General features: G+C 39.4%; 4 protein-coding genes across 5 annotated transcripts; 3 read left to right on the top strand and 1 right to left on the bottom strand.

Annotated features, from left to right (window-relative positions):
• Nucleotides 1-5,787: 5,787 nt before the first annotated feature.
• LOC110763288 (bifunctional protein FolD 1, mitochondrial-like) lies at nt 5,788-9,504 on the top strand. 2 transcript variants are annotated; one of them, XM_021966041.2, is made up of 5 exons: nt 5,788-6,262; nt 6,431-6,759; nt 6,901-7,137; nt 7,221-7,388; nt 9,230-9,504. In XM_021966041.2, the coding sequence occupies exons 1-5, from the start codon at nt 6,115-6,117 to the stop codon at nt 9,398-9,400; spliced, it is 1,053 nt and encodes a 350-aa protein (XP_021821733.2). In that variant the 5' UTR covers nt 5,788-6,114; the 3' UTR covers nt 9,401-9,504. The 2 variants fall into 2 exon arrangements, with proteins under 2 accessions (XP_021821733.2, XP_021821732.2); XM_021966040.2 differs by having other exon boundaries at nt 5,791-6,262; nt 6,419-6,759.
• Nucleotides 9,505-11,405: 1,901 nt separating this feature from the next.
• On the top strand, nt 11,406-15,801 carry LOC110763322 (Nucleic acid-binding, OB-fold-like protein). Its single transcript, XM_021966081.2, has 3 exons — nt 11,406-12,004; nt 12,160-12,366; nt 15,413-15,801. Exons 1-3 carry the CDS (start codon nt 11,522-11,524, stop codon nt 15,554-15,556), a joined length of 834 nt encoding a protein of 277 aa, XP_021821773.2. The 5' UTR covers nt 11,406-11,521; the 3' UTR covers nt 15,557-15,801.
• LOC110763321 (Pentatricopeptide repeat (PPR) superfamily protein) lies at nt 12,373-15,405 on the top strand. Its single transcript, XM_021966079.2, has one exon. It carries the CDS (start codon nt 12,391-12,393, stop codon nt 14,020-14,022), a length of 1,632 nt encoding a protein of 543 aa, XP_021821771.2. The 5' UTR covers nt 12,373-12,390; the 3' UTR covers nt 14,023-15,405.
• Nucleotides 15,802-20,476: 4,675 nt separating the features above from the next.
• On the bottom strand, nt 20,477-22,308 carry CYP94C1 (cytochrome P450, family 94, subfamily C, polypeptide 1). The gene has a single exon (XM_021966039.2). The coding sequence runs from the start codon at nt 22,204-22,206 to the stop codon at nt 20,701-20,703; it is 1,506 nt and encodes a 501-aa protein (XP_021821731.1). The 5' UTR covers nt 22,207-22,308; the 3' UTR covers nt 20,477-20,700.
• Nucleotides 22,309-24,482: the final 2,174 nt, after the last annotated feature.

The following is a 24,482-nucleotide window of genomic DNA, read 5'->3' as shown; positions in this document are numbered from 1 at the left end:
ATTGAAGACTTTGAGAAGGAAGCAGCTTTATGCCAAGTTCAGTAAGTGTCAGTTTTGGTTGGATAGAGTGGATTTTCTTGGACATGTGATATCAACAGAAGGAATCTATGTGGAGCCTCAAAAAATAGAAGTCGTTGTAAATTGGGTGCAACCCACTAGTGTGACAGAAGTACGGAGTTTCCTAGGGTTAGCAGGTTACTATCGTCGATTTGTGGAAGGGTTCTCTTTGATAACAGCACCCCTTACACGGTTAACGAGGAAAGATGTTAAGTTTGTGTGGACGGAGGAGTGTGAACAGAGTTTCCAAGAGTTGAAGAAGTGATTAACCACCGCACCTGTTTTGGCTCTTCCGGACAATTCGGGGAACTATGTGATCTACAGTGATGCATCATTGCAAGGCTTGGGATGTGTTTTGATGCAGCATGATCGGATGATTGCTTATGCCTCGAGGCAACTCAAGAAGCATGAGCAAAATTATCCTACCCACAACTTGGAACTTGCTGCAGTGGTATTCGCTCTCAAGATTTGGCGACACTACTTGTATGGTGAGACTTGTTAGATCTTTATCGATCATAAGACCCTCAAGTACATTTTCACTCAAAAGGAGTTGAATTTGAGACAACGGCGTTGGCTGGAGTTGATTAAGGACTACAATTGCATGATTGAGTATCATCTTGGTCGAGCTAATGTGGTAGCGGATGCTTTGAGTAGGAAGACTAGTGCAAGCCTAGCTCATCTAAAAATGGCTTATATTCCGTTATTGGTGGAATTATGGAAGGGTGAAGTAGAGTTGGGAAATGAGTCAACAGGGTGGAATACTTGCTAGTTTGCAAGTGAGGCCTATCCTGATTGAACGGGTGATTGCAGCCCAATTGGAAGATCCTAATCTTTGCGTGATAAGGTTGGAAGTAGAGAATGGTACACGTAAGGATTATGCAACAAGAAAAGACAGAGCCTTGGTAGCTGGAACTCGTCTTTGCGTACCTAAGAACAACGACTTGAAAAGAGAAATCATGGAGGAAGCTCACTGTTCAACTTATTCTATGCATCCAGTAGCACTAAGATGTATCGGACTCTACGTGAGTACTACTCGTGGCCGCATATGAAAAGTGACATTGCTAAGTATGTGAGTAGGTGTTTGATTTGCCAACAAGTGAAAGCGGAGCGACAGAAACCTTCTGGACTCATGCAACCACTTCTGATCCCTGAATGGAAGTGGGAGCATATTACAATGGATTTCGTTTTCAAACTTCCACGTACTTCAAGTGGGTATGAAGAAATTTGGGTGATTGTTGATCGACTCACCAAATCAGCCCACTTCCTACCTATAAAAGAAACCTATTCCTTGTCGAAGTTGGCGAAATTCTTTGTGGATGAGATAGTGAGATTGCACGGAGCACCTGTGTCCATTGTGTCGGACATGGATGCTAGGTTCACCTCTCAATTCTGGAAGTGTTTACATGAGGCTATGGGTACTAAGTTACGTTTTAGTACTGCTTTCCACCCACAGACTGATGGACAGTCAGAAAGGACCATTCAAACTTTGGAAGACATGTTGAAATCTTGTGTGTTATAGTTGAAAGATAGTTGGGATACTCACCTTGCCTTGGTGGAGTTTGCGTATAATAACAGTTATCATTCGAGCATTGAGATGGCTCCATATGAGGCTTTATATGGAAGGCTATGTAGAACCCCTATTTGTTGGAATGAGGTGGGTGACAAGAAAGTGGAAAAAATGGAAAGTATTCGAGCAACAACTGAAAAAGTGAAGATGATTAGAGAGAAGCTTAAGACCGCACAAGATCGATAGAAGAGTTATGCGGACAACAGGTCCAAGGATCTTGAGTTTGCAGTTGGGGATTGGGTATTCTTGAAGCTATCTCCTTGGAAGGGTGTGATGAGGTTTGGTAAACGTGAGAAGTTAAGCCCTCGTTATATCAGACCTTACGAGATCACAGAACGCATCGGACCAGTTGCCTACCGACTTGCCTTACCTTCAGAACTATCTCGGATCCATGACGTATTTCATGTGTCCATGTTACAGAAGTATGTGCCTGATCCTTCTCATATCTTGGAACATCAACCCATGGAGTTGAGAGAAGATTTGTCGTATGATGAGCAACCTGTACAAATTCGAGTAGTAAAAGTGTTGTGGAGGAGTCAAACTGTAGAAGAAGCTACTTGGGAACCCGAGGCGCATATGCGGGCCCAGCACCCTTAACTATTCCATTTACAGGTACGTAAATTTTGAGGATGAAATTTTTATAAGTGGAGTATATTGTAACATCCCGACCCGAAATAAGATTATTCATTAATTAATTTAATTTAATTTAACATGAAATGACAATTTTGCCCTCGGAGTAGGGGTAATTTGATCATTTTTAATCCAGAAAGATTTTGGGGCAGGGAGTGGTATTTTCAGGAAGGTCGTACTGAGACGAGTTCGTAGACATGCGATAGGCTTGAATCGGAGTTTTAACAAGAGAGATACGATCTAAAAACTCTCAGTGGCACAATCGTAATTAATTCAAAATTTAATTTTGAATAAAAAACAAAAAAACCCTCATTTCTCTCTCTCTCTCTCTCTCTCTCTCTCTCTCTCTCTCTCTCTCTCTCTCTCTCTCTCTCAGTGTGATTCCCCTTCCCCCTTCGCGATTTTTCCTCCCAGCCATCACCTTTCAACCGCCATAACCGCCGCCATCGTTGACCACCGGCCATGAGACCGGACCGGATCGACGCGGCACCACCCCAGCAACCTTCCCCGACCAACCCCGACACCAACTGTAACCGTCAGCCGCCGGAAAACTCAGAAAAAGCCGCCGGTTTTGACAAATTTTCTAGCCACTCGATCTCCCTCCTCCGGCCACCAATCCCGACGATTAAGGTATGGATTTTCGACTATTTTCCATGATCTAGCTGATGGTTTGGTAGGATTTGAACGATTCCTAGCATAGGTAACTCGATTTTGAACCCTAAGTTTAGCCGGTTTTTGAATTGAAATTTCAGCCACTGCCGTCAACTTTTTGGGGTAGGTCCAAGAACAAAAATGGCTCCAAATGGTGTTTTTTACCTAGGGTAGGAATCTTGGCTTTTGATTTTGAAGGTTTCTGACCGCCAGTTTTTTATCAAGCCACCCACGCGTTGCCAGTGCGTGCGGCGGCACGTGGGTAGTATGGTGGGTTAGGATTTCGCATGGGCAGTATGGCGGCGCGTGGGTAGTTTGGATCAAACCCAAATTCATGTATGTTGTTCCTTGTATTCCTAGGATCATGTAGGATTTCGCGGATCCTGAATCGGAGCCTCGGATGTTCCGATTCAGTGACTTAAAGTTTGCGTTTTACGATAACCGTCCGATCGTGCGATCGCGAGCAATCCGACCGTCCGTTTCGAACCAAACTTAAAGGACGTGCATCTTAGAACTTGTGGAATTCCTAGGAACTCCCGGATCGTAAAACTGAGGTCGTGGGTCCCGTGGGCCCGGTTGACCCAATTTGGAAAGTTTAACCGCCCAATTGACCGAGCGTCTTCCGAGACTTTTCCAGCTCTCGAAAGCCTTAGTTGGACCTTAGGAACGTCTCATTCCTTGTGCTTATCTGAAACCAGGGAAATAAGGATTTTAATTTAAAGTCCTCGTTCGAAGCGTTTGATTTTAATGTTGTGCTCGTATTCTAAAATAGGTAATCCGACCCCGTATACACAGCAGGCGGGACCCTCTCAGGGTCAAGCAGCGTGGGACTACTTGTGAGTGGACATTGTTTTCAAATACATAGCATGATTTTATGATGGAATTTTTATGCATAAGAATTTAATGGTTTATTGGATTTCACCTTATATTTTATAGTTGAATTTGTATCCTTATAAAGTATTTGTGATATAAGTGGGTTTTGACATATTTGGGGTATCTTGAGTTATGTACTTATATATAATATTTGAGAAAGTACTGTCTTGTGGATTAAGTGTGGGTACTTGGGAGGTTGTTATGAAATGTGGAAAGAGGTGAGATTAGAATGTCAGTTGAAGTGCTATAAGCACTACCCTGTGTACCTCCCCTGGATTGGAACTTGGATATGGAAACTTGAGATACTAGGAAATGTTGGAACCCGGGCATTCTTAACGGGGTGTCGCTGTACAACCTTAATTGGGTAGTCAGCGAGCGTAGGGCTGTTACAGGCGTACGGGTCTTGAGGATTCGTCCGTACGTGCTAGCTGAGAGTTAGTCCCTCAGTTGGACGGCTCGTTCCCTAGCCACATGGTCAGTTGAGGACTCTTTCATGTGGAGTAGTCAAACAATCTCCAGTTGGATTGTTTCCCTGGTACAACTAGGTGTGTCATATATATAGCTATTAATTGACAAGCGGATGAGTTTTCTAGTTGGCTATGTTGATATAGCTTAGATCGGGAAAAGATACTATATATAGGATAGGGCTGCACTTTTAAATCCGAGGCTTTGTTCCCGAAACTCCCCCTTCCCCCTTCCCCCTCCCCGTCCCTTACTCATTTTTTGAAAGCCAGAACATTCACGTAGAGGAATATCTGTATCACGTATGCTCCTCCACTGATGACAAGGGATTCAAAGGTGGAAAAGAAGGATTTTCCTTTAATACACATGACAAGTTCTCTACTCTACTCTTTTCTTAACCAAGAGAGTTTAAACATAGAGGCTTGCCTTTTCTGTAGTCTTATCTCCATCATTTCCTTCTTTCAAGTGACTAGAGGTTTTCCCAGCCGAGGCAACTCCACCCCCTTTTCTTTTTCTCTTTGGTTGGTTCTTTTTCTTCTCCTTTCTTCTACCTTCTTTTTACCATACCTTTTAAAATCAGCCTAAAATGAAGTATGGGACGACTCACACATGTCAATTAACTTTTTTTTAAAAAACAAATAAAATCTCTTTATTGTATACGGGACCTTCCTATATTAGAGAGGTAGTTAGCAATGTAGTCCGTAAATATGGTACAAATAGTATTAGTATCCTCTTTTACTAAATTAAAATATTTTAAATTTACTCATACTATCCTCATTTAATATATTATTTTCTTTCTTAACATGTTAATTAGCAAGCATCTCCAACAGCCTCTTCAACAACTTTGGAATGCTAAAGTAAGTGAGCCACACCATCAAAACCCTCTCCAACAACCTTGTCAAACTCAGTCATCAAAGTTGCAACATCTTTCTCTCTCTTCAAGACTGGTAAGTTGACCTTGACTCTTCAAAACATTTAATTTTACTTTGGAAAAATAAAACCTACCTTCAAAATGTTAAAAACATACATTTTTTTTCTTTTCAAACAATAACTATATAGACATTTTCACATGTTTTTCATATTTTTCATTCTTTTCCATAACATTGCATTAATGGAATTGAAGAGTCTACTGAGGCACAAAATATTAAAGTAGCAAACAAAGTTTTTCAAATTGCCACGTAGGTCAACAAACTTCAATTGAAGAGTTTAGTTTGCTACTAGTATTGGAGATGCTCTAAGAGTATTTTGGGATTTTAAATATTTCACCAAAGTTTCCCTTTATATATACTAGAGCGCTTGTGTCAATTGACATTTTTTGCTTTTTTGTTTTTTTTTCATGTTAGTATTATGAAAGGGAAAACTTGATATGCTTGCTTCCCATGAAAATAAAAGCCATTTAATTTTTTCTTTTTACATTGTAATATAAAAAGCTGTTAATATATTTATTCTCATTTGACAAATGGTTTCTTTTTTTGATAAAACGAAAGTCTAACTAATTTATATTATTATATGAGAGAGACCGAACTCAAATGCAAAGATGGACTCCCTGTGTTAGGTTTTTTTATTTTCCAAGGACTCATTGCCTTAGCTAACCGTCATAAAATATGTGGTTTCATTTCTTAATATTTTTATTAGCTAACCATATCTTTTTGAATTATGAAAGTTTATTTTATCCAAAAAAATAAAAGAATTATGAAAGTTTCATTTTTAAGGCATTAACAGAAGAAACTCACATTTTCATAATATCCGAAATTCTGTGTACAAATTTCCACCTGATCAACAACTGGTGGTTTTATTTTGTCTGTATATATTGATAATCAAGAATAGGAAGAAGAGGGAGAGTATGAAGATCGAGGATAGGAGGTAGTGGCGTTATGGTGGGTTTCCGGCACAGATTGGGGACCAAAGGCAAAGCCTTATACTCAGCGACGCTCTCACCGCCATTTTCAAGCCCTCTCACTCTCCCTCGCATTTGGGTTCCCACCCAAACCCCCCATCGTCCCCTCTCATCTGGGTTTCACCGTAAGTGCATTTCTACACCACATTTATGTTCTTCAGCTCTCATAGAGAATCATGGGTCTCTCTGTTTTAGCTTGATTGATTGAATGATTGAATGATTGAATGATTGAATGATTGAATGATTGAATGAGTGGTTGTTGATTGTTGTTGTACGCAAAGCTGTGAAAACAGGAGCTACAGGGCAGACTCAGAGTGCTGCTGAAATAATGAGCGGAAAGCCAATTGCAAAAGACATAAAATTGAGAGTAGCTGCTGAAATAAGCAGAATGAAAGCTGCCATTGGAAGACTTCCTGGGTTGGCTGTGGTTTTGGTGGGCTACAGAGAGGACTCACACGCTTATGTCCATACCAAGTTAAAAGCTTGTAATGAAGTTGGGATTGAAACTTCCATTGTACAACTGCCCCAAGATTGTACTCAAGATCGACTTATTGATGTTGTTTCAAGTTTTAACAGCAACCCATCTGTGCACGGTATAATTGTTCAACTTCCTCTGCCAGAGGTACCAACTCCTTGGAGTTAATTTAGAATTATTGCTTCAAATTGGGTTTTGTCTTCTTAATTTCTTCTAGTTCTAGTCATGTGATTTGGTTTTGGCCTTTTGGGTTTCTAAAAATATAGTACATTAACTTGTTTGATTCAGCATTTGGATGAGGAAACGATTATAAATTTCGTGAGTCCGGAAAAAGATGTGGATGGCTTTCATCCCCTCAATATGGGGAATCTTGCATTGCGGGGAAGGGAGCCGTTATTCATCCCTTGTGCCCCTAAGGCTTGCATTGAGTTGTTGCTCAGGTATCGCGTGGAGATCATTGGGAAGAATGCAGTGGTAATAGGGAGAAGCAAGATTGCTGGGTTATCCACTTCTTTGCTCTTGCAGGTGACACATATTTTTGTTCTCTACTGTATAGACATCAGAATGTTTGAATAATTTTTCAATGATGCTCCATTAGTCCTGGACAGAGGCACCACGCGACGGTTAGCACTCTCCATTCGTTCACCAACAACCCAGAACAAATTACTCGTCGAGCTGATATTGTTGTATCAGATGTTGGCATTCCAAATAGAGTCGGATGCAATTGGCTGATGCCAGGGGCAGTTGTAGTCGACATGGGGACAAATTCAGTAAAGGTAAATTATCTTGTTTCTATCTAACTTTCAGATCTAATGAGGATTATATCTGTGCACAGTCATAAACGTTTCTTTCTTAGGTTGTTGTGAAGTTTGGTCAGTTTTCCTGTCCATTTAAGTGCAATAACAAAGGAACAAACTACTGTTCATTTACCAAGAAAGCAGTCATTCCTGTCCATTTAAAAATAGAATTTTGCTAGAGAAACTAGTTTTGTATGATCATAAGAATTTGTATCTATCAGATTTTACCTTCTTTACTCATGTGTGGTCATAAAGGAAGACTCAACTGCTTCAGCCTCACATGAGTCATGGCTGTATTAGACCATAATGATATTTATTGTTTCATTAAATGTAGAAAAGTACTTTTGAAGGCCTGATGGTGGACTGAATCAATATCCACCTAGAGTAGACATTAATCTCTAAAGCAAGTCTAAATTCCAAGAGTGTAAGAGTTTACTCATCCACCTATTTAGATGAAGTTTCATATAAGTTCTTTAGTTGTATCATTGCATTAGGGGTTGGAGCTAGGACTATATCCTTAATTATGCCTTACCTTCTAACCATTAGTTGTCACTATTACTATATTACCTAACTGTCACTAGTTACTGTATTGTTGAACATCCATTAATATGTGAATCAACCAGAACTGCATGAGTAGTATAGAAAACTGCGGCCATAACTTGGTTTGAGAAAATTTATCCTTTACATAGGCCCTAGACCTCTAACTTACAAGAGTTTTGTTCCTTCAGTGGTTGTCTTTGATAAATTGTAAAAGTGCTTGTTATTTTTATTTTGATATGGGGAAATGATAGTGTCATTAAAACAAAGTGACTTTGCGTGGCCATAGGAGTATATTATTATTAGTAAGTGTATTCTGGGTCTTTGTGTTTTTGATAGGGTTTTAATGGATGGTCATGATTAGTTTGATTTTTAAGGACTAGGATTTATTATTATCTAGCCAAAGTCTACAATAAGCTTGTGATCTCTTGTTCTTTGTAGTAAATGAATTTTGATGTAAAATTAGGCTAGTTGTGTTTCAAGGCATAGCTACCTACTATTAAAGACTAGGATATTATTATCTAGAGATGTTAGTCTAAATGTAGATAAAGACTACAACATGCTTATGCACAAGTGTATGCATTGTTGTGTCTTTCCCGTCTTGCTTATTTTTCTCAGTTGCCTTCATTTCTTTATCCTACTTGCCCTCTGAATTGCCTGATATCCAATTGAATTTCTCATTCTTAGTAGATCTGGTTCATCTGTCATAGATCCCTAATTTACCCCCAAATTCTTTCATCAAGCCAAACCTTAATTGGACTCCTCAGTTTCACATCAACCCCTAACCCTAAACTTTACAGTTTAGAGCTAGAAGCGACGATGGTTCGTGCTGTTTTGAATCAACTATACAACATCAAGTATGTTATGTCAAGGATTTTAAATAGCAGAGGGTAAATGGTAATCCATGTTCACTTCCCATTATTAATAGACAAACTGGACTGCAATGTGCTCAATGAGAAAGCCATTTCTCAATGAGGGCATTGATCTTGTTCTCTCGATGTGCAGCACCAATTTGTTTTGGCATATGGACTGATATTGTATTGCATGGTAAGTACCAAGAAAAACAATGCATTACATGGAATCTTCAATGTTATATCACAAGTACCGAAGCCATCAAGGAAAATCAATTTTCACCGCCACATCTCATGTCAAATTTGTAAACATGTGTTTTTCCATGCCAATAAAGAAATACAGTGATATTTCACTAGGATATAAACTTGTCTGCGTATTTAGTTTGAATTCTTGGGCTTGCTTGCTCATGATGGATGTGTCATAATATGCAGGATCCCAATAGTCCCCGAGGATTCCGTACCACCGGAGATGTTTGCTACGAAGAGGCAATTAAGGTGGTGTCAGCCATAACTCCTGTGCCAGGAGGAGTTGGACCTGTTGTAATCTCAATGCTCCTCTCCAACACCCTTGACTCTGCAAAGCGAGCTTACGGATTCACTTGATCTTTTCTCCTAAGATGAGAATGTATACGTGACTTGTTGGGTATAAAAATTGGAAATACATAGATTGAGAGCAATTTAACTTTAATTCTAATTGCTTTTGTTTACCTTTTTACTAGTAGTTTGGCACATGTTATGGTATGCATGTGAGAGTTATTGCTTGGAAAGTCGAGAAGAAAGGCAAGATGGATTAGTGGGGGAAAAATACTGTGATTCGTTTTTTGTATTAGCCCAATTGCAAAACCTCCTAAATATTTTTTCATTTTCCAACACATAAAACCATAAGTTCAATATGCCATGAAATTTCAAAGTTCAATAAACTTCAACTTCATTTTTATTTAGTTATTAGTTACTCTCCTTGACTAGCAAAATAAAATATAAATAAAAAATATATAAAGCTTAAACCCGGAACTAAACCATTATAGATCATTTCAGGAGTTCCTTAACTCCTAAGATGGTTGAGGCACGTATTTGTGGGCAGAATTGGCTGCGATCTTTTCTTGTTGAAGAGATGGAATTTTATGAAGAAGTCGAGTCAGGTATGCCATCTATATTATACTAGTTTTCTTACTGCAATCTTATTATAAAGTTAATTAAACTTTTTCCTTTCATATAGAGGTGGGATCAACTCCAATAATAGAATCAGACATAACCTCTCTTGATTGAAACTTTTAATTTTTGTAAGTTATGCATCTGCTTCTATGTTTGATTTGTGAATTAGGTGATGTTGAGGACCTATTATTACCTTGTTTATTTGTTTTAATGTACTTATTTAGTGATTATTTATTTTAACTTTGCTTTTTAGGCAATGTGCAGAGGAATTAGAGGATCAGGTGCAGTTCTTGACTTAGTTATTTTGAGGAGATGAAGACAAAGTGCTTGGCCTTTTATCTTGATTTATTTTGCTGGAATTTTATATATTGAAATTGCAATTTGTATGAACACCTTTGAGAAGCCAGAAGCGAATTAACTCAAAAGGTTGAAATCAAGCCTATATAGATCAGCCACTACCTTACAGAGTTCTCAATCTCTATTTAGAATCACGAGTCTTTGCATTTAGAGTACACGCATTTATCCGTATTTCACTTCATTTTCACCTTTAATAATCTTACGACTTAAAATAGAAGAAATCAAAATTAACATAAAATTTATTTTGTTTTAATTTTTATTTTCCAATCTCTGTTATCTCACTCTCTCTCTCTCTCCCAATTATTCCTACTTCCCAGGATCTCACTACTCACGCTAGTTCAAAGCCCAAATCAAAATTCCAAAAATTCATATATATCTCAAGTTCATGTATGAGAACTTGGAATTTGATTCAACAATTTCATAATTGAATTCGTGGCCACAAGTACTAATAAATACAAGAACTCAGCGGGCCCAAGCGAGAGTCTCTAGTAAGGTCCCATGTTGTAGACTTAGGATTGAACGCATCATGAGTAAGAGAAAAGCTCCAGCATTTTTACTGTGAATCGTTGAAGCTCTGTAGGAAAAATAGGAAATTCAATTGAGGGTGCGGGTGTTGTTTCTGCCTTTGCAGAGCAATAGTGGGGTTTCTAAAATTTCATTGATGCTTTTTTACTTCGCCTTTGATTTAGATATAATTTTCTTTGAGTTTTGAACTAGCGTTGAGGGGAAGTTGGAATTGGGAGATACAAGAGAGAGAATCGAGGGGACGGAGGAGAGCAGTGAGAGCGAGGAGGGGAGAAAACGGCAAGGCATACGTCAGTTTAGAAAAATACAAAATACAAAAACTACATTTTATTCTATAGCTGATATGTCATGTATCAAAACGTTGGATTGTTATAGCGGCTTAGATGAAGCGAAATGCGGGAAATGCGTGGATTCTAAATATAGAGGATGTATGAGAACTTGAATTTTAATGTTTTTTTTTTATTCACAATTTTTTTTTATAAACTTTTTAAACATACTCAACTCGACGAAACCGACCAACTCAACTTGATCAAAAGAGGGTTGAGTTGAGTTGGATTGGTCTAATAATAAACCGTTATATATAGGTTGGGACAAAAACCGACCCAACCCAACCCATGCCAACCCCTACTAGATAGCGAGGCAAGAACAAGAAAACAAAGCTAGTGTGGATAGAGAGAGAGGGAAAAAGGAATGGCAACTAACCTTTTCAAATGCAGTACTGGCATCGGCGTCCGCCTGCTATTCCCCTTTGCCCATTCTGAGCTTCCTCTTAATTTCCATCAAATTAATTCCGCCATTAATGGTAATTATCATCATCTTCGTCTTCGCAACAAAAAACCCAAACTACCTTCTGCAAGAAGTCTGCTCTGGCACTCATCTTCTTCCTTTTGCACCGCCGCCTCGGCCACCGATGCTTCTGCAACCGGTGCTTCTGGAGCAGTGAGCGATGCATCTGTTGATGAGTCAGTGCCGCCGGTGAGCGACGTCGAGGACCAAAAACAGAAGATAAAGGATGCAGCCGACGTGCTCGACATAAGGGTTGGCCGAGTTCTTAAGGCATGGAGGCATGAGGAGGCTGATTCTCTTTATGTCGAAGAGGTCGACATCGGCGAGCCTGAACCCAGAACCATCTGCAGTGGCCTTGTCAAATATGCTCCTCTTGATCACCTTCAGGTACCCAAAATACTTAAATTTAACTTATATGTAGCCAATTGGGATGCAAAGGGTAATGTAGAATTGGAGCAGGTGGAGATTATTCTTGTGTTAGAGAATGGAGAATGACCACTTTGAAAAGTGTATTCAATGTGATTTTGTTTGGTTTGATGCAGGATAGAAATGTAGTTGTGCTTGCTAATCTGAAGCCCAGGAACATGCGTGGTGTTAAGTCTAGTGGAATGCTTATGGCAGCTTCTGATGCTTCCCATGAGAATGTTGAGCTTCTTGTGCCTCCTGAGGGTTCACTCCCTGGCCAAAGAGTATGGTTTGGATCTGAAGATGATCATCAAAATCAGCCTCCTCCTGCCACAGCTAACCAGGTACTCCCCGTGTCCAATTCTCAAATGCTGAATTTATCATTTCCAAGCTGCAAAACTGCTAATATCATTCAAAAGCTAGTGACCCTTCATGAAAAATTCAAATCAATGTTTGAGCTCAAGCAAATACATGCACTGCTCCTCACTTGTGGCCTCTCCCAAGAACAGTCTTTGACGTCCAAAATCCTTTCTTTCTCGGCGCTGTCCAATTTGGGTAACATCGACTACTCATATCGGGTTTTGTCACAACTCTGCGACCCAACAATTTTTGACTGGAACACCGTTATTAGAGGTTACTCCAAGAGCAAAAACCCAAACCGTTCCATATCAGTCTTTGTCAAAATGTTGCGTGATGGGGTCTCACCAGACTACTTAACGTACCCTTTTCTTGCAAAGGCATCGGCCCGCTTATTGAAGCGAGAACTTGGTGTCGCTGTGCATGCCCACGTTGCTAAAAATGGTTTTGAGTTCGATAGGTTCATAAGTAATTCCTTGATTCATATGTATGCTGCCTGTGGGGATATCACATATGCACGTAAGGTGTTCGATGGAATTCTTGTGAAAAACTCGGTTTCTTGGAATTCCATGTTGGATGGGTATGCAAAGTGTGGAGATGTGATTTCAGCACGAGAAGTGTTTGATTTGATGCCAGAGCGTGATGTTGTGTCATGGAGTTCTTTGATTGATGGGTATGTTAAGGCTGGGGACTATAGGGAGGCCTTGGTAGTATTTGAGAGAATGCGAGTTGTGGGGCCTAAAGCAAATGAGGTGACTATGGTGAGTGTTTTGTGTGCATGTACACTCTTAGGCGCGCTTGAACAAGGGAAGGTCATGCATCGCTATATGGTTGAGAATAAGTTGCCGTTAACTTTGGTGTTGCAAACATCACTTGTGGACATGTATGCAAAATGTGGGGCGATAGAGGATGCTTTAGGTGTGTTTCGTGGGGGTTCGCTGCACCAATCCGATGTGTTGATGTGGAATGCAATGATTGGAGGACTTGCAATACATGGATTAGTTCAACAGGCACTTGAAATTTTTGCAGAAATGCAAATAATTGGGATTGTCCCAGATGAGATAACGTACTTGTGCTTGATGAGTGCTTGTGCCCATGGGGGATTAGTAAAGGAAGCATGGCATTTCTTTGAATGTCTTGGTAAACATGGTATGAAACCCAAGTGCGAGCACTATGCTTGCATGGTGGATGTTTTAGCACGTGGAGGCCAGGTAACAGAGGCATACCAATTTATATGTCAAATGCCCAGGGAGCCAACAGCTTCAATGCTAGGTGCTTTACTTAGTGGGTGTGTGAACCATGGAAAATTAGATCTTGCAGAAATTGTTGGAAGGAAGCTTATAGAGATAGAGCCAGGTCATGATGGTAGATATATTGGTTTGTCAAATGTTTATGCTCTTTCGAAACGCTGGGATGATGCGAGAAGCCTGAGAGAAGCCATGGAAAGGAGAGGGGTGAAGAAGTCCCCTGGGTTTAGTATTGTGGAGATATTTGGAACCCTTCACAAATTTATAGCTCACGATAAATCATATCCTGAATCGGAAGAAATTTATATGACGCTAAGTTCTATTGTGAATGAAATTAAGTTTGATATGGATTATAGAAATCAATATTATTTTTTGTATGCAATGGAAAATTTCTAATTTCATTGAGTTTTTTGGAACTCAAACCTGGGTGTTGAGGCCTTTTAAGGAGTATATTTCTCGGGAAAAATCTGAGGATAATCAATCTATTCCTTCAGATTGGTCTAGTCATCACAGAGCTCATGCTGGACCGATAAGAAAACCCCTGCAATTCTCACATCAAGTGGACACAAGGCTGGAAAGTTGATACCTTTTCTAGATTCGTCAATTTCTATGGAGAAGCTGCACTAATTCCATCCATCTGCACTACTCCTGTATGTCCTGTCTCCCATGAGTATCCGTAGACATTTGAACATATCTTATTACTCTGTCCTTGGACTGTGGCGTTTTGGTTTGGGGTACCTTTTGGCTACAAGGTGGATTGATCAACTATTCCTACCATGGATGACTGGCTTCTCAAAGTTTTACTCACCCATATGTGAATAGATTTGCAAGAAAAGAATTACAGAGTTGGATTCCTTTTACCTTGTGGCATATATGGAAACCCAGGTGTGACTGCCTCTTACAAAGTGTGTGCTGTTGTCAAGGAACGGCTGAGCATGTAAGGTCAAAAGGTGAGCAATGTAGTATGCATGTTTCAACAGAAACCCATCCACTTGGTGGGAACCTCCGAATGAATAAGAGGTTAAAATCTACTTTGATGGTGCTTGTGAACCAGGAGGGATGGCAGGATCAGCTGCTGTTTCCAGGGAGTCTTTGGGACAGTTACATGGTGGAAAGTCAATAGCCTTCTTTACATCATCAGTGTTATTAGCTGAGACTATAGCTGCGCGGAAGGGATTGATTTGGGCAAAGTCAGAGATCAAATATGGAAACAATAATGAGCAACTGTTCAAGTCTGTCAATATGGAAACAATAATGAGCAACTGTTCAAGTCTGTCACAAAGGAAATAAGACAGCCAAGGGAAATTTACCCTTTGATGAAAGAGATCTTGCATGTTCATGCGGTGTGCAGCTTGGTCGGGCGAGAAGAAAATTCTGCGGTTGATTGGGCTGCTAGGCAAGCAGAACAGGGGATATGCACAGAAAATTGGGTTTAGCAGGCCCCCATCTTCTCTTTTTCTGATTTTATAAGACATGATTTACTACGGCCACCTTCTCGGACAACAGCTGTGATCTTTACTGTCAATTGGGGGTCTTAGTTTCTTTCTAGGGCTTTGTGTTGTTTGCTTCTGTTATTTTTTCTGGTTGTCGTTAGTTTTCTCCTTTTTCTGGTTTGCATTTGTCTCTTGCCATCTGTTTAATGGAATATCAATTGGACCAAAAAAATAAAAAGAATCTGCCTTCAGGCCAGAGGCACTTGATTGTTATGGAATAGTTGGGTGCATTTTTCTCCATCTATGATATACTTTGTTTTTCATTAATGGTTCTTGCATATCACTATCTGCAGATTCAAAAGAAAAAGATATGGGAATTTGTGCAACCTCATCTGAAGACCGATGATTCTTGTATTGCTATACTTGGGGAGCATGTAATGCGGACATCTGCAGGCGTGGTAATCTCAAGTTCTCTGAAAAACGCAAATATCTCCTAATTGGACTTGGAACTTCATGCTATTAGTCAGTCTCTCCCGCATTCTTGATACCAATTTGTCATTACTGCCATGTGATGATTTCTTAACTGATTTGTAGAAATTTGGTGCCATATGTTTTCTTTAGTTTGTGACGGTTTCGAATTTGTCAATTGTCTTATGTATGCCTGTTACCATAACATCTGATTTTGAGGTTTTGCTGTGCGTAGTTTTTGTTCTTTTAATGAAAATGAGGCTGTGTTTTCCCATTCCAATTCTGTTATCTTGATTGGATTTCTGAACCTACAGCCATGGCACGAACATTGCAACGATTCAAGGGTAATCTAGTGAACTTGTGGATTCTTCTCTATTGAAATTGAATGGATTAGTCTTGAGATTTGTGATCCATAATTCAAGTATTCATCCGGAACTTCATTTTCACCCAAGTTTTTTGTGCTTTAATCTGTTCGTGAAAAATGTACCAAAAAACTAATTTGGTCTTACAATCAGCCAAACAATTCCACTTACTAGATTTGATTAGATTGCTCCACTGGTATTCAATCTATTATCAAAACTATTAGTAGCGGCTCGAATTTAGTATGGCATATGCTATGCCCTCCTCAGGAAATTATTGAAAGATTCACCCCACAAGAGAGAATAAACTTATCTCTATGGGGCTTTCTCTATAAAGTCTGCTTATACAACCCTTTTTTTCTTTGAATGAGTGGTTGGCGTTGGGAGTTTATTTGGAACTTTCCCTTGCCTGCCAAGTTACATATTTACTTCTACCCTACTTGTTTTACTAGAAGTGGAGATGCAGTATATTCTCAAAGATGGGTTTAAACCTCAACTTTGGGCTAGTCTGAACTAAAAGGGGGAGTGGAGTTTCTCATACACCCACACTACCAAGTTATCAATGGAGGTTCGAACCTAAGACCACTGGCCTGCAAATCAAGATCTTTTTCCACTAAACTAGACCTTGTTGGTGGATCCCTATAATTTTATATGAAAAAGAATGGTTGCCTGGGATTGTGGTCTAACTTTCCATAAATTTTACTGAAGCATGTTAAACACGTTGTGGCCTTGAGTTGAAATTTGCTTTATGTCTCGCTCTCTCCAATCCAAAATAATTCATGGACTTTTGTTACTATTGTTTGTTGTGTTGAAGGCCCTCCACTGAAGAGTCTTTAAACCAGTTCGGTATGGTAATGGCCCTAAATAGGCCACATTACTTGAAATAACTCTCTTGGTGTTTTGACTAGGCTATCCTTTTCTTGATTTCCACTTTGAGATTTAAAAGGTCAAAACCAAATATGAATAAAGTACAATATTGGGCGGCCAAAATTCTCTTATGACATGTTTATAATTAACAATAACGCTATGCTTTTTCATGCTTTGTGCTTTATTGATGCTGTTGAACTGAAAACAACATCTAAGTTCTGTTTCACGCCTTCTACCTAATATTTCTATATAAACAATTCATAATAATTGCAAATTCAAAACATGGGAAATGTTTAATTAATATTGTATCATATTTTGTTTTACAAATCATTATTATATCGAGAAAACGTTCTTTTGCCAAATTATCAATCTGACTACTAATTATTTGAATTAATATTTTAATATATAATGCCAAAGTGACATGACATAGAGTCACATATAACATCATATGAATTCGTACAATGGCTTTATCATGCGATGAAATAGGTTATTTAATTCATTGCGATGTTGTTATTATTATTATTTTTCTGATTTTCTTTTGTGTATCTAGTGCAGCCAGCTTAAAAGTGTGAAATGTATTCTTGATCCGTACCAAAGAAATGAGGTTTTATTTTTGTTTTATTTTTGGACATTTTGAGTACCCAAAAAAGTGAAATAATTGAGATACAGAATAGAATCCATATAAAATCTATAATCAGCATTATTATCAATTTGCTATAATTGCTTCACTTCAACTTTCTATGAGTGCAAATGATATCATGTGTGCCATAGCAATTAACAATGAGAATAATTTTCATAATTTAATCTCTCATATCCAAATTAACTTTTTTATCCGTTTGTTTTTGTCAAGGATAATGCTACACTGACTGGATATCTCTCTTGAAATAAATGGCTTCTCCAGAATGGGCTCTTTTTTTCTTTTTTATACAAGCGATATTCTATTTTAATCTAATCTAAATTATGGGGACGGGGATTCAAACTCGGGTGTCGAGTGAGGAGCACATCCACTTAAATTGATGATCATGAATATGTAATTATTTGATCGTAAGTTCAAATAAAAAACAAATGAACAGTTTATTATTTCCTTAACCAGCCAATGATGTGGGCCGGGCAGATGTATTAATCCACTGTCATTTCAGTCAAGAAAGAAACAAAATCCCACTGCAGAGCCGTGCACATTTAGGCAAAAGATTAATTTGGCGTCTGGTTCAGAACTAGACAGTTATGAGAAGATAACATATTTCCTGTCTCGAGGAATCCATGAATTTATTAATTATATGATCTCAATGTAGCTTTTGGTTAGCACGAGGGAAAAACCTCTTAAACATCTATCTAGTAGGTGAGCTCCTCCAACTCCTGCATTGGGGCTCACATGGCTGCATATATTTTGGCAAAGCAAAGCTCTTGACAAATGGGTGTGGTCCTGGCTACAGAAGTAGCTCAGTGCCACATGTAAAGTGCAAGAAAAGATAATATTAAGAGGATATGTAAGAAAGGAAAAGACTCACTCCAATTTTCTTCTCATATATCATGTAACATGAAACCAAAAATTTGTTTAATTTATATTGTGCGAAAACACTTTAAGATTTTATATATCATGCATAATAAAGCACATACCAAAAACGTAAAGCAATAAACAAACACAGAGAGCACAAGAATTTATAGAAGTTCGGTGTTATGCATATGTGCCCTTGGTCTCATAAATCACCGTATGCAAGTAGTGCATTTCCCTCATTTGATCAAAGCTCGCAATCCCAGATTCGAATTCACCCCAACCCACGTGCTGATCCTTTTCCGACCCATGACCAGATCCGAATATGGTCATATATCCAAAAGGAATTGCCAATAGCCACCATATATATGCAAAAACGAATTTTTTTTTAAACTCGTGTCATGCTCAGCTTAGCCTGTCCCTTTTTTGCATATACAGTGGCTATTGGCAATTAGGTTGCTTTTTTTGGCCTATCCCTACGAGAAAAACTAGTTTTTTTAGAAAACCAAAAAGCAACATAACGGTAATTAGCCACCATATATGCAAAAAATGAGTTTTTTTTTCTTGCCGTGCTTAGCCTGGGCCGGCCTGTTTTTGGATATATGGTGGCTATTGGCAACTAGGTTGCTTCTTTTGTTATCCCTACAAAATTAACCCAATTACTAATAGGCGATATGCAAAAACGAGGTTTTTTTGAACTTGTGTCGTGCCTAGCCCGCCTCGGTTTTGCATATATGGTGGCTATTAATTGGGAATTATGTTGCTTTTTTGTGTATCCTTATGAGAACAATTAGTGTTTTTTAGTATGCAAAAAAGCAACATAATTTCCAATAGCCACAATATATGCAAAAATGAGTTTTTTTTTTTAAAACTCGGGTCGGGCTCGGGTTCACAATGAACCGAGATAAGAGGTCTTTTCGTCCTAAAATGAGTTTTTTTGTTCGATCATGCTCTTGGCCAAGCTGTCTACTATCTTGACAACGTCGCTTAGCTGCCTCTTCGCTCCTCGGAGAGCTTCGACGTGATGTCAAAGGCCACCGCGAAGTCCAAAATGGGCATCGACAGTTGGAGACAGCTCGGGTCCAACCCAAAGGAGAATTTCCAAATGTTATCGAACGAAAACCATCGAAACAGGTCCTGCAAGTCAACGGTGCCATTTTGGTCTTTGGCAAATGTGGCCAGCAACAGAATTAGCCTTCATTGGATTTCCGAGCTCACGATCAATTAAATATACTTTATTGATTTAATTGATATGATATATAATATGAACATATCACATCATACAGTATAGAAATATGAAATAAAAATGTAGTAAGTGTAGCATTACCCATAAGTATCTTTTACTTTTCTTCTGACCGTAATTAATTATCCACTTGACTCTACTAAAAAGACAAAAACAAATTATGGTAGGGCATAAAATAGGTGGCACATAGCTTACTCTCAGGCCAACATCCAGGTGCTGCACATATACTCATCAGATAGCAGTTGGCCTATAGCCATTAATTTTTAGGTAAAAGTGAATTGCTAGTTTATCATCTGGTTTGGCCCTATAGAATGTCAAAATCAAACGCCTAAGCGTGCAACTCATCACCTACAATTGAGACATGAAATCTCACTAATTTGCCTGAAACAGCTCAATAAAATGGATCTGAAACCTCAATTGGAAGGAGCAATTTGAAGTGGGATTGTATTTATGTATAGATTCATAGAATCCACCAACAACTTATATGCGTGGATATATCACGCTTCAAGTGCATAGAAAATAATATGTTACTTGAAGACACATATAATATAACGCATGCATGATCCATGATATACTTGTCGAAGGAATATTGATTTAATAATGCAAATCATGGGGCGGTAGTAGCCCACCTTATCCATGGCCTATTGGAAAATGAAACCTCTAGAACCTCTAAACTCCATTTAGCCTCTTGCTTCGATGCACGGTCTCAGAGCTGAACATGCTGTCAGTCTGATCCTGCATTCTAAATGTAACCGTTTATCTTTTATTAAAAAAAGGTTATATACTTTTCAGATATTTAATAATTAGTGGTTACGTTTGGAATGAACGGATACAATTACGTGTCTATCTCTCTCGCACTATCTCGCACTATCGCATATTAAATCACATAGATACAATGTTCAAATGTTGTGTGCAACAATAAGGTTTTAATGAGTGTGTTTGGAGTCATCTACCTTATTATTTACAGTATGATAAAGTGATCCACTCATGAGAAAACTATGACATTAATTACTTCATCACAAACCCTTTTGAGCCATTAATCACGATTTCACCACATGGGTTAGGGTAATAAGTTAGCATTCTTCTACTGCCAACTAATGCTAATTTCCATGCCCTTGAAAGGCTAACTAAACTAGCTAGCTAGGGACTTTTACAAGACTATACACACAAAACATATATAATATTTGTGCACGATCCATAATGTTGGGCTGCTCAGCTTTTTCTTTCCTGAATTCGAACCGGCAGGCCGCCCCTCACGGTGGCGGTGAGGCCAGGGGCGAACCGCGGTGTGCGATCAGGTTCGGAAACTTGAATATCAAACCTCCGAACAAGCGCCACCGCGACACTTTTCATTTCCAAGAGCGCCAATTCCTTGCCCAAGCAAACCCTCTCCCCGCCTTGGAAAACCGGGTACTTAAAAGGGCACTCGGGCGTGAAGAGTCCATTCTTCAGCCACCTCTCGGGCTTGAATTCGAGACAATCAGAACCCCAAACACGCTCCATCCTGCCCATGGCGTACTGATGGTACGTAACTCTGGTCCCACTCTGTACAAAAGTACCATCTGGCAGCACATCATCCTCTTGGCAATACTTGGAGTCGAATTGTATTGGCGGGTACAGCCTCATGGTCTCATACATCACCGCATGCAAGTAGTGCATTTCCCTCATTTGTTCAAAACTCGCAACCCAAGATCTAGATCCGGATCCACTCCGACCCATGACCCGATCCGACTCCTCTACAATGGCTCGTTTGACTTCCGGGTGCTGAGAGAGCAAATAAAACAAACTGGTCAACCCGGAAGCGATGGTGTCCCGTCCCGCCAACAGAAAGCTCACGACAATGTCCCGGAGATACCGATCGTCGTCAATGTTGGCCATAAACCGAGAGAGAAGATCCTTTTGTGTCGAAAAATTACCCATTTCGCGGCGCTGCTCGATCATGCTCTTGGCCAAGCTGTCCACCGTCTTGACGGCGTCCCTCAGCTGCCTTTCCGAGCCAATGTTGAAGAATCTCTTGATCTTCCACACGATTGGTGATGACGTCATCGCCCGCCCCGCGGAGAGCTTCGACGCGGTGTCGAATGCCACGGAGAAGTCTGAAATGGGCAGCGACAGCTGGAGACAGCCCGGGTCCAGCCCGAAGGAGAATTTACAAATATTGTCGAACGAAAACCGCCGAAAGAGGTCCTGCAAGTCAACGGCGCCGTTTTGGTCTTCGGCAAATGAGGCCAGCAGCGGAATTAGCCTTGATTGGATTTCGGAGCTCACGATCTCGAGCGCGTAGGAGCGGACGGAGACGCTGCCGAGCTCCAGGCTGGCCATTTTGCGCTGGAACAACCACGCGTCGCCGTCGACGTTGAAGATGCCGCGGCCCAGAAGATCGCCGAGGATTGTGGTGAATGGCTTGCCTTTGGGATAGTTGTGAAACTTGGTTTTGAGGATGTGCTCCACGTTCTCGGGGTCGGCGGTGATGATGTTGCCGAGGACGTGGAGATGGATGGTTCCGGTGGGCGATTTTCTGAGGAGATGCGTGTACCAATCGCAGAGGTTGTCGAAGTCCTTGGACCAGCTGGAGGTGAGGAAGCTCCGGCACACGTCGCAGTTGCACCATGGCCGGATCCGGATGATGAAGACAAGTACGGAGAAGAGAGAAAACAGAGCGGTGAAGGAGAAGAAGAAGAGGCAGAAGGCGCTGCCAATGGAGTCCAAAGCAACCATTTTTTTAAGAGAGAGAGAGAGAGAGAGAGAGAGAGAGAGATGAAATTGGTTGGGGGATGAATGGTGAAGAGGAAGGAGAGCAAGAAGAAGGTGTTTTTATATTGAAGGAGTGTGGTGGGTGAGCTGATTAAATATCGGGGTGTCTCTCTCGTGTTGTTTTGGGGATTTGACAAAGTGACAGGCAGAAGCGCAGAAGAAGAAGAGAGGAAAAAACGGCATGAGAAACGCGTGCGCAAAATAACAATCGCGTGATGTCATGCTCGTTGTCACTCGTTTTAATTTTTATAGCCCACGTGCTTCTATTTCTTTTTAGGTGTAGACTCTCTCTCTCTCTCTCTCTCCATACAGCTCTCTGTGTTTGTGCCTTTGATGTCGGCTTGCGTGGCTTTTTTTGAACTTTTATAATTTTGGTTTTCCTTTTTGGGCCAACGTAACATCTGATGTTGACTTGATGGGAAGGGCCTTGGCTAGCACGAGCTCTGCTACTTGCTGCTTAGTGGTTACAACTTAAGCCTCTGCATTTTTTGTTTTCTTATTTTTGTGTGGTTATATACTAGTACTAGCCTTTTTAAATTATACAAAACTCATTCTTTCTTTCGGCAAAAAAATAAAACAAAAAAGAAACAGTAAAATACTTCTGCTCATACGCACTTCTAATAAAAGTACTTTTTATCATAAAAATCTTGAATTTTCATTAAACAAATTCAATTACTTACTGAAAAAACACTTGAGAAAAGTTACCCAAAGCGCTTCTAACCCTTTTAGAAGCACTCTTAAACCAACCCTAAATCAATTATCAATTACTATTAACGGTTTGACAATTTTTAAAGTTATTTAATAGTAGTCAATATCTTTTTGGACAAGTAAGGACAAAGGCCATGTGATGTGAACTCATGTCTTACTCTTATCAACATAACACTGTTTTTTTTTCTTCACATTTCTCTCCCTCGATTCTATCCCCTTGCTCTTCAGATTTCCCTCCATTGTTTTTCTTTCTCCAAATATAACCTCCCTCTCCATTTTTTTGATCTATCTTTGTGTGCATTTTTTTCACATCAAATCACCCACATCTCTAGAAATGTTTCAAGTTACATCACGTCTCTACTCCCTCCATGTTTCATATCTAATCTTATTATAGTGTGCAAGAGATGCGTTTGGGTTTTGGTTTTCTGTGACTTTTTGGATAGTTCATCAATGGATTTTGGGTTGAATTGCAGTGGGTGTTTTTTAGGTCAAAATGTGCTTTTGTACTTGGTGGTCTCTATTGTACAGTAGCTAGCAGTGAAGTATCACCAACCCTTGAATTAAAAGGAAAAACGTAAACATGGCTAACTCTCATTGTCTAATCTCCACTATCAAACCCCCCTCCTCCTTCCTAAATTTATCAAAAAAATTCTCTATAAATACATATAAAATAAAGAATGAAAAAAATAAATTGAATCGACAATTGACACACGCTTCGAGAAGCTATAATTTTAATAAATATACTTTTGTCGAACAAAAAATAAAGAGGCTTTTGTTTTTGTTTTTGGTTTGTTTTTTTTTTTTTTTTTTATATATTATGTCGAAAGACAAAAGTTTCCATTTACCCAAAATGGATCTTGTCTTGATAACATAAAGCGTGGAGATAAACTTTTAAAAAGAAGAAGAAGAAGAAGAATTCAATTCAAAGTAGAACAAATGTATACTAATTGTCTTTTTTTTTCTATTTAACAGATTAAAAAATTTAAATTGACCACATGAAAAAGGGCGGTTTGCAGCAGACTTCGACAGCCCAACCTTAGAACCCCGCAATAATTTTTCCACAAAAAGGACGTTGAATTCATTGCATGGAAAATCACCAAAAGATACTAATTTTCCATAGCCAAAAGGTCTTAGCGACGAATAAATTAACATCATCAAGTCGCCGATTCTAGAAAAATCTAATAAAATCTCTAATGCCCTAAAAACAAGGAAATTACTATTTCGGGAAAAAAAAAAACAAGGAAATTACTGTTAACTTTATCAGTGTGAACATATTAACTTAGAGAATTTTTTTGGCATCTTCTTGGTCGGGTTGCGACAGGGAAACTTTCGTGAGAGGGAAGGTTTCCTCACGTTGTTCAGTACAATGAACTATGCGTGCATAGGAGGTTTTTCTTTGATGGTATTATGTTGTGGTGGTTTGTTCTTTGTGGGACTTGGAGTTCTGCTTTGCTGTTTTGGTGGAGATGGAGTTGCACTATTGTGTTCTCTCCTGCGGGGTCTATTGTGTTGGTTTCTTTTAGTTTTCTTCC

This window comes from Prunus avium, chromosome 6 (assembly GCF_965620075.1).
Source record: "Prunus avium chromosome 6, drPruAviu1.hap1.1, whole genome shotgun sequence".
Classification (NCBI taxonomy): domain Eukaryota; kingdom Viridiplantae; phylum Streptophyta; class Magnoliopsida; order Rosales; family Rosaceae; genus Prunus; species Prunus avium.
This window is presented reverse-complemented; position numbering and strand designations above follow the sequence as displayed.